We start from the raw sequence: 10,401 nt of genomic DNA, 5'->3' as shown, positions 1-10,401 counted from the left end.
CTCTCCTTAGAATTTAAGACCTTGTATATTGAGCCACCTGTTCCACACCTTCTCTCAGACATCCTCTATGTCCCACAGCTGGAAACCTGGGAGTCCTCTTTGGCACTTACACCTCCCCCAGCCCATGTCTAAGTCTTGCTGCTTTAAACTCCTAAATATGTTTACCCTGCCTACTTGTCTTAAAAAATTTTTTTTTCATGTTTATTTATTTTTGAGAGAGAGAGAGGCAGAGCAGGAGCTGGGGAGGGGCAGAGACAGAGAGGGAGACACAGAATCCAAAACAGGCTCCAGGCTCTGACCTGTCAGCACAGAGGCCAATGCGGGGCTTGAACTCACGGACCGCGAGATCATGACCTGAGTGGAAGTCGGACACTTAACCAACTGAGCCGCCCAGGGGCCCCTCCCTGCCTACTTTGCTTATTCTGTCTTCATCATCCAGGTCCAAGGTACCCTCGTCGCTCACCTGGGGAAACTGGCCTTTTTTCTACTTGTGCTCCCCACTGACTCATTCTCTACAAAGTATCCACAATGATCTTTTATTTAAAATTTTTTTTCCTTTTATTTATTTTAGAGAGAGAACTAGTGAAAGCATGAGTGGGGTTGGGGCACACACAGAGAAAGAGAGACAGACAGACAGAGAGAGAGAGAGAATCTCAAGCAAGCTCCATGCTCAGCACGGAGGCTGATGAAGGGTTCTATCCCACGACCCTGGGACCATGACCTGAGCCGAAATCAAGAGTTGGACACTCAGCCGACTGAGCCACCCAGGCGACCCATGAATGATCTTTTAAAAATACAACCATGAGGCGCCTGGGTGGCTCAGTCGGTTAAGCATCCAACTTAGGCTCGGGTCATGATCTCACAGTTTGTGGGTTCGAGCCCCGCATCGGGCTCTGTGCTGACAGCTGGGAGCCTGGAGCCTGCTTTGGATTCTGTGTCTCCCTCTCTCTCTCTGCCTTTCTCCTTCTCCCACTCTGTCTGTCTCTCTCTCTAAAATAAATAATAAACATTAAAAAAAAATAAAAAAGATACAACCCTGATCATGTCACTTCCTTGCTCAAAGATCTTTCAGTGGCTCCTCATTAGATTCTTACACTCAAATTCTAAACATGGCTGACCAGACCCCAGGGTCTGTCGCCTTATTTTGTACCATCATCTCCCTCCTACCTCTGCACTGGCCACACTGGCTGTTCTGGATAGGGTTAGATGTCAGACAATATCTATTCCCACTGCTTGTTTTTGGTTTTTATTAAGTAAACTCTATCCCCCATGTGGGGCTTGAACTCACGACCCCAAGATCAAGAAGAGTCCGATGCTCTACCGACTGAGCCAGTTAAGTGTCCTCATTCCCACTGTTTATGTGCCTTACTGTGCTATGCATGCCGTAAAGCTAAAACTTTCTGACTCCCTTGCAGCTAGAGCTGCAGGAATTAGATATACTTGCATGAGGTTTGAAGGTGGAAGGAAGTAAGGCAGAAGTCAGATAGTTTTGGCTGTTTCTGCTCCTAAGTAAGGTTGTGGAGACACCAGTGTCATGTCTCTGACTTCAAAACCTCATTTTACTGTCCTGGCAGTGGAATTGGCAGTAGTTTTCCGATCCCAGCAGCCTGTCCTTGGACGGTAGCTTCAGTAGTATGTCCTCAAACTCAACCCTTCCAGTGATGGCTCCTGGCTCTTTTCTGTGAGAGGCAGCAGCTCCTCTGGTAAGTCAGTTCAGTAGTGTTCTAGGAGTCATTCCTAATACCCACCCTAGGTCCCATTACCTTCTTTGACACCTAGAGTGGTTTCTGTTTCTTTCTCTCTTTCTTTTTTTAATATTTTTGAGAGGCAGGGGAGGGGCAGAGAAAGAGGGAGAGAGAGGATCCGAAGCAGGCTCTGCCTTAACAATGGGAGCAGGCGCAGTTCATGCAGGGCTTGAACTCACAAACCGTGAGATCATGACCTGAGCCAAAGTTGGAGGCTTAACAGACTGAGCCACCCAGGTGCCCCAAAGTGGTTTTCTAAACCTGGACTGATACACTGGGCTTCATTTGGTTTTAGTCATGCCTCCTCTCACCATAGGGTTATTAAACTTGTTATCTCTGCTGCCTAGGCTGCCCTTGTCACTGGTTAACCCCCATGCCGTCTCTCAACTCCTTATGTATTTTTTTGATTTCAATTCAAACGTTTTTTGGGGACGTTATCCCTGACCCTGACCCCTAAGATCAGATCCATCTCTGTATGTTTCTTGCAGTGCTTTTTATCACACTTTGTAATTATGTCTTTGTGTGGTTCTAGAATTTGAGCCCCAGGGAACTTGACTATGTTGCTGTATTCCATTTCCTAGAAAGAGTTGGTGCTTAATATATATGCTAAATAAGTGAATGGAATGGAGGCGGCCAGACTGGAGGGGGTCAGGACAAAATAAAGCATCTTAAGTAACACTGACAAGCCCTGGGTCACCTCCTCTTGGCCTTTTCCCAACCACATCTTTCTGTGACTCTGTAGCCAGCGTGAACAGCCTGTGTACTCTGGCCTCCGGGCCTTTGCACAGGCTGTTCCTGTTGCTTGGATCTCTCTTCCCTCTCCACCTGACTTATTCATCTTGTGGGTGTCAGTCATGACATCATCATCTCTTCCAGGAGACCTGTACTTCAGACAATTTTATATGCTTTCTATATACTTTTTTCAGAGTATTAAAAAAATTATTAAAAAAACTGCTCATCCCTTATCTGTATCTCCTTCTGCAAGTAACCCTCTCATTCCCGGGTGTGTGCAAACTACCCTGCAGAAGGGCTTGGCTCTAATGGCCCTCAGTATCTGTTGAAAGCTGAATGAAAGAAATGTCAGCTAATCAGCCAGCCTCAGCTTGGGGATCTCTGCACACTCTCTAGGAGCCCATGAACAGTGAGGGATTGTAATTCGGAGGTAGCTAGATCAGGAGGAAGCTGGGGGAGGTTTGTTCCGCTTCAGCCCATGGCTGAGTCCCCAGACCGCCAGGCAGGAGGCCCTGGAGTAGATCCTGTGGGGGATGGGCAGGGAAATAGTTTCTTCCTCTGCTCCCTCCAGGAGACTTGGAGGGGGAGGGAAGGCAGAGAGAGGGAAGATTCCTTCCAAGGAGGCTCCTTGGCACGGTGCCTGCTTGGAGGGAGGGCGGATATGATGAATGCAGGCTTTCTCTCCGCCTTCAGCCCTGTGAAGGAGGGAAACCCAAGGCAGAGAAGGGAGAGCTGATGGGGGAGGGACAGGACTGGAGGGAGGGATCGAGGAGGGAAGAGTCTGTTTGCTTTGGGAGACAGGAAGGAGGGGCTATACTGGCTTGGCAAGGCGGGGCTCTCAAGAGCCACCCAGGCCTCAACCGCACCTGATCAGCTCTGGAAATATCCTGAAATCACTGAGTTAGAGAATCAGTACACTGAGAATTTTAATTCTTAGGATTGGATCATTTCAACATCTCTGAGCTGAAAATCCTTCAGTCAGTTGTGTCTGGGGTCTTCAGGGCTGGCTTGGAGGAGTGAGTCAGCTCTCTGGGAAGTTTCCCAGACTCTTTCTTACTCCCTAATACCTGGAAGAGATGGCGTTTTTTAGAAACCTATGAATACTTTGCATCCTATTTGTGGCACTTCCCCATTGTAATCTGAGGGCAGAATCCCTCTCTCTCACTTTAATACCATTCAGAACTATAGTCTCAAGCCTGGCTGCCAATCAGAATTGTTGGGGGCGGGGGTGCTTGCTAAAAATGTTTTCATTCACACCAGTGATTTTGATTCCTTGGAGCAAAGTTAGGACTTAGAACTTGAGTTTTTGCCATGTGCCAAGTGAGTGTAACGCATACATAAGGTTTAGGAGACAATGCCAAAGGGTCTGGCACAACATAGTAGGTGCTACGTGTTGCCTACAGGGGTTGGAAATGCATTTGCAGGGTAAACAAATGATGGGTAAGAAGCATGGATTAAACTAGTCTGTGTGCCCTAGCATCTTCCACTCTGAAAGGAAACAGGGCAACAGTGTTAGCAATACAAAAGATAAATATTTATTCAGAACAAAACTTTTAACAATCGATTTTACATTCTAAGCCACAAGGAAATAGCAAAACATAAAGCGAAGGAAAAACAAAAACTAAAAGAAAAGCAGTGTACTGTCTTTTCTACTTTAACTTGATAACACTTAGTTGACCCAATGCCCTCTTGCAAGTGGTCTGTTTTGCAAGTACATTTTAGAGTTAACAGCTCACTTACGATTACAGGTTAAAATCACCTTTCTCCTGTGAGTGAGGAAGCTATAGATGAGCTCCAGTCAGATGCTTCTCTGGGGTTTCTAGCTATTGAGGCTAAGGTGCAAATGTAAACCTCCGGTAGGTTTCCTTACTGAGGAGCACCCCCATTTCTAAGCAGTGGCAATGAGTGGTGGAGGGTGAGGTCCCAAAGGACTTGGTACTTCAATCCAGATACAGTACCCCAGGGAGCAGTAAGTGCACCCTGGATTATGTTCCTTTGTCCCTTCCTGATCTCCCAAGTATTCAGAAGCCCCTGCTAAATGTCTTTCTCCCCCGGATGATTTCTTAGCATTCCTCTGGGCTCATCATTCTGGAGAGATCAGACTTTCTGGGCCCTCAAGTGTTGAGGAAAATGTTGTGAAGTGTGAGAGGTAGTGGAATGAGCACCGGGCTTGGGGTCAGGGAACTCTACTCTAGGCTAGCTCTGGAACCAGACAGCTATGTGATTTTGACCCAGTCACTGACCCTCTCTGGGCCTGTTGCACCTGTTGGAAATCCAGGGGATTGGCCTAAACCAATTTTTAGGTCCTTTCCAGCAAGAAAATTCTAAATTCCATGATTCTGTGAAAAATGGCTTCTGAGCCACTGAACAGCTGTCCCAAAGTCCATGCATTTTAATGCCATAAGAGAGGCCCTTGGCCACCATTCAGAGCTTATTGACTCAGATTACATACACTTCTAACAACACTGGTTTCACAAATTCTCAGACCACATAGATGAGAAGCAGCAAATTAAAAGGGGGAGGGGAAGAGCTGTAAAAAGTAGACACCCTGACAGAAGCCACAGTCAACAATGTTCTGGATTCAACAAACACTGACGGAGTGCCTACCACGTGGTGGGCCCTGTACCTAGGGCCGGGGCATAAAGATGAGCAAGGCAGCCCAATGGGTGAAAATCCTGGGAGAGGACAAGGCGTGGGGAGTAAAAAGTACAAAAAAAAAAAAAACCCCACAAAAAAACCCACAAACCCCCCCCCCAATACAACCCAGGTACAAAAACGAAAAACAAAATCTTAAAAAGAGGCGACACATCTGCACACGACAGTTCTCGGTAGTCACTGATGACAGAGTCACCAATTCAGAAAAGGCTGAAATGGAGTAAACTCGGTTTAAGAAGGCAGAGAGAGAGATGTCTCTTGTACGTTTAAAAAGATCTCCTTCAAAAACGATAAAAAATGGTTTAAAAAAAAGTTTTGGCACTTAAGAGGGGGTAAGCTGGCTCTGGGTTCCCCTGGCAGGCAGGCGGGTATTCAGTGCCCAGCCACCCCGGTTAGCTGAGCTGCCACGGAATTGTGAACTGCTTTGGGACACTGGGCAAAGGCGTGTCCTCGCTTGCCGCAGAGGTTGCAAACGATGCCCTTCCGGCAGTAAGGGCTAAGATGCCCCTCCTCCCCGCACCTGAAGCACCTGTCCTGCGTGCAGCTGCCGCTCATGTGGGTCCGGGAACCACATTTAAAGCACGTCTTGGGCTGCCCCTTGTACCAGCTGTAGCCCCTCTCGGCCCCCAGGAAGAAGGCCCCGGGCAGGTGCCTGACCCCGCCCTCCCCCTGGCGCAGCTCGATCTCACACTTGTACTCCCCGGTCCAGATCCCAAACCTGTCGGTCACTTTCACGGGCACGGCCAGGACATCGCAGTGGCGCTTGAGCCAGGTCACGATGTCCTCCACGTCCACTGTCTCGTTCCGGAAGAGGATGAAGAGCGTCTTCAAGCTGGACTTGCTCCGCCCCAGCACCACAAAGTTCTCCCAGCAGTCCTCCTGCTCGCGCTTCTCCTCGTAGACGCGTAGGAACAGGGCCAGCTTCTCCGCCGAGCGGAAGCTCACGTCGAACTCGCGACTGCCCGGGATCTGGATGACCGCGTAGATGTCGCTCGGGTCCATGCCGATGGAGCGCAGGATGAGCGCGCCCACCACGAAGTCCCGAGTCGGGCAGGCACCCTCGTCTCCCTGGAAACAGATGCGCACCAGGAAGCGGCCTTTGCCCGGGCCCGCCGCGGGGCCCGTCGCCACTGCCTGCTCGTCCTGAGCGGGCCGCTCGGCTGCGTCCTCGGCCGCGCCAGGCCTGGCCGGGCCCGCCATGGCCGCCGCCTCGGCCTTCTTTCTCCGGGCCGCCTCGGCCGCGCCTTTCTTCTTGCGCGGGTCCGCCGCCTCGCCGGCCGGGTCTCTCCGCCGGCCCTTCGGGTCCCCGCGGCCGGCCGGGGGGAAGTCACCGAGGCCCGGCGCCGCCAGGCCCGCGGGGGCGCCTAACCCGCCGCCCACGCCGCCCACGCCGCCGCCGCCTTCCTCCTCCCGCCGCGGCGGCCGCGACTCGCGGAACTCGCCCTTCTTCTCGGCCAGGTTCTTCACCACCTGGGCCCACCCCATCTTCTCGCGGCCGCCCTCGGCCTCCTCGCCGCGGGCCGCGGGCCGCGCGGGGGGCAGGAGCTGCGGCCGCCCCCGCTTCCTCTCCTCCTCCGCGCCGCCGCCGGTGGCCATTTTACCTCCTTCCCAGCATCCTCCACTCGCTCCCGCAGCCAAAGGGCGCCCATCCGCGCGCCCGCCCGCCCGGGGCTGTGGGGGTTTGGTGTGTGTCTGTGTGTGTGTGTGTGTGTGTGTGTGTGTGTGTGTCTGTGTGTGTGTGTGTTTTTTGAAATTCGACGCTTCTCCCCCCCGCCCCGCCGAAGGTATTTACCCGCGGCGCGCAGCGGCCAGCGCCGGCCCCGAGCCCTCGGGTAACGGCCGAGCCGCGTCTCCGCCAGCGCGCGCTCCGGCCCCACCTCCTGGGCGCCCGGGCGGGATGCGCCGTTTGGAGCGCGTCCCTGTCCCTTGCGAAGGCTTGGCAGCCCGGGGCCACGCTCTCGAGGATTCGCTCTTTCGCAAGCGGTCCTCGATGATTTCATTCAGGCAGCATCGCGAACGGCCCACGGTCCCAAGACGAGCCTATTTTGTTTTCTTTTCTATACCTCTTCTGTTTAACCAGAAACAAACGAAACTTAGCTCTCCCTCCTTTCAGAGCCTACGGCAGTGCATTGTTTTTCCAACGTTGGGTTATGGACATTTTCAAACACAAAGTTGAAAGAATTTTACGGTGAACATCTTACCTTTACCTTTGGAGTATTTTAACATCATTAGAATTTTTACTGTGCCTTATCACAGTACACCTCTATTCATCAGTCCTTTTGATACATTCCTAAATGATGCTGCATTTTTTAAAAAGACCCATTATACTCATGATGACAATTATAATATATTGAGCTCTTCAGTGCCCGGTACTGTACTAAGCTCATTAGCACACTTTAAGCTCTATCACGTGGAATCTTCCAAAACCACGCTGTAATGACACCCCTATCACAGGAGGCAGGGGCCTGGAGACCGGGTTAAAACACTTGCCCGAGTGTCAGAGTAATAGGCGACCGCATGTGTAGGTGGCTTATATTTCGAAACTGCTTTGCTTCTGACATTGTGGATCAAGGACTATTTGCATCAGACTCTCCGGAAAATCTGGTTGACACGAAGATTCTCAGCTGAAGTTCGCACTGGACAGAATTTGTATTCCTCCATCTGTCTCAAATGGTGCTTTGGAAGCATTAATAAAATCTGGGTGTTTGAGGGGATGGGTTAACAATACGCTTTGTCAGCTTTGTTTTCTTTATGCAAATCTGTGTGCATCTCAGGGTGTTTCAGTGACCATTGTGACTTTAGTGAAAGAAGAGGTGGATTGTGGAGTCAGGGAGACCCTGGTGTGAATCTGACTGCTTTGAATCTCAGCCTTGTCACATGGAGCCAATGACCTCAGTTTTCATAGGCTCAGTTTGCTCATCCATAACAAAGGGATATTAATGTCTACTCTCAGAAGACTAATGTTGGGGTTCAAGGAGATTGTGTGTCAAAGAGCTTGGTCCACAGGGGGTTTCCAAGAAAGGCTATTCTTCATTCTGTTGGTGTTTATTCTTTCTGCTTGACGGCTCAAGTCTTTCCACTGGGAGGAGGTTTACAAAACCAAATAGAACCTATATAATTTTAATAATCTCTCCCATTCCTCTTACCCTAACTGCTCACCCCAGGCAACTATCATACAGATATTTACAAGGATCAGGCAGGTACCTTAAATAAGGACAGTGTGCTGGGTGAACTGGAGAGCAGGTATTCTGTCTGAAGGGGCAGCCGCCAATCATCTTCCAGCTGATTATTGCTAGGGCTCACTGTAGCCACATATTCCAAATTCTAAAGGAAAACCAAACTATTTTATTTGTGGGAAACATTCTTCCTTCTCCTTCTACAAGGCTGTCTCCGCTATATTTGGATCCTCTCTACAAAATTTAGAACCGGCTCACTAAATTCCAAGAAACCACTTTTTGGGATTTCAATTGGAATTGCATTGCATTTGTACAGAACTGCCATTTGATAATACTAAATCACCTCATCTATGACCTCACTGGATTTCTCGTTTATTTAGGTCTTATTTGGATAAACTTCAATAACATTTTATAGTTTTCTTCATACACGTCTTGCATAATTAAAAAATTCATTTTGGGACACCTGGGTGGCTCTGACAGTTAAGTATCCGACTCTTGATCTCGGCTCAGGTCCTGATCTCACAGTTTGTGAGTTTGAGCCCTGCACTGGGCTCTGTGCTGACAGCTCAGAGCCTGCCTGGAATTCTGTCTCCCTCTCTCTCTGACCCTACCCCACTCATTCTCGTTCTCTCTAGAAATAAATAAATACTTTAAAAAATCAATTAAAAAAGGGAATACAAATTGAATTTTGTGTATTAACAACGCTGACATCTTTTAAAATTTCCAATGGTTTTTAAAATCACTTAAAAAATTTTTTTTAAGTTTATTTATTTTGAGAGAGACAGAAACAGCATGAGTGGGGTGGGCAGAGGGAGAGGAAGGGAGAGAATCCCAGGCAGGCTCCAGTGCAGAGCCCGATGGGGGGCTCAAACTCACAAACCTGTTGGATCATGACCTGAGTTGAAACCAAGAGTCAGACAAGACGCTTAACCGACTGAGCCACCCAGGTGCCCCTCACCTTGCTTTTCTATGTTGATACGTTCAGCCATATTGTCTGAATAACAAAGGTTTTGGTCTTTCTGTTCAGATCTAACAGTTCTTCTTGGGGGCACCTGGGTGGCTCAGTCAGTTGAGCGTTCGGCTCAGGTCATGAACTCGTGGTCCGTGAGTTTGAGCCCTGCGTCAGGCTCTGGGCTGATGGCTCAGAGCCTGGAGCCTGCTTCCGATTCTGTGTCTCCCTCTCTCTCTGCCCCTCCCCCGTTCATGCTCTGTCTCTCTCTGTCTCAAAAATAAATAAATGTTAAAAAAAAAATTTAAGGGGCGCCTGGGTGGCTCAGTTGGTTGAGCGCCGACTTCAGCTCAGGTCACGATCTCGCGGTCTGTGAGTTCGAGCCCCTCATCAGGCTCTGGGCTGATGGCTCAGAGCCTGGAGCCTGCTTCCGGTTCTGTGTCTCCCTCTCTCTCTCTGCCCCTCCCCGTTCATGCTCTGTCTCTCTCTGTCTCAAAAACATAAATAAACGTTAAAAAAAAAATTTAAAAAAAATAAATAAAAATTTTAAAAAACAGTTCTTCTTGGCTTACTGCACTATCCAGGACCTCTCATCTAACCAAACATATATTAAGCATATTTGTTTTACTTCTGACTACAAAGAAATGTTTGTATTTTGAAAAGATTTGACCTGTGGATTGGGTTCTGGCTCCATCTGAAATTTTACTAACCACATCTTATATTGTAAGATTTTGTCGGTATGTGTATGGCCATTCCTTCCATCAATTCCCTTTTTCTCAGGTCAAATTTTGCAGATCCAAGATTTCTGTAGTCTCTTTTGGTCATTTTTAGCTTTATTTCTTGTTGATTATCACTGTCAGCAATCTTCCCTAAGAGTTGGGTAAAAGACTGAAAATGTATATTTATTTCTCGGTGAATTTTTTTAGAAATTGTCAGCCATTCTCCTTAGCAGTCAGATTGGCCTATTGCAGAGATCATTTTTTTTTTTTAATTTTTTTTTTCCAACGTTTTTTATTTATTTTTGGGACAGAGAGAGACAGAGCATGAACGGGGGAGGGGCAGAGAGAGAGGGAGACACAGAATCGGAAACAGGCTCCAGGCTCCGAGCCATCAGCCATCAGCCATCAGCCCAGAGCCTGACGCG

General features: G+C 48.9%; 1 protein-coding gene across 1 annotated transcript; it reads right to left on the bottom strand.

Moving 5' to 3' along the window:
- Nucleotides 1-3,989: 3,989 nt before the first annotated feature.
- Nucleotides 3,990-7,020, bottom strand: ZCCHC3 (zinc finger CCHC-type containing 3). The gene has a single exon (XM_049650993.1). It carries the CDS (start codon nt 6,726-6,728, stop codon nt 5,505-5,507), a length of 1,224 nt encoding a protein of 407 aa, XP_049506950.1. The 5' UTR covers nt 6,729-7,020; the 3' UTR covers nt 3,990-5,504.
- Nucleotides 7,021-10,401: the final 3,381 nt, after the last annotated feature.

This window comes from Panthera uncia (assembly GCF_023721935.1).
Source record: "Panthera uncia isolate 11264 chromosome A3 unlocalized genomic scaffold, Puncia_PCG_1.0 HiC_scaffold_11, whole genome shotgun sequence".
Lineage (NCBI taxonomy): Eukaryota > Metazoa > Chordata > Mammalia > Carnivora > Felidae > Panthera > Panthera uncia.
This window is presented reverse-complemented; position numbering and strand designations above follow the sequence as displayed.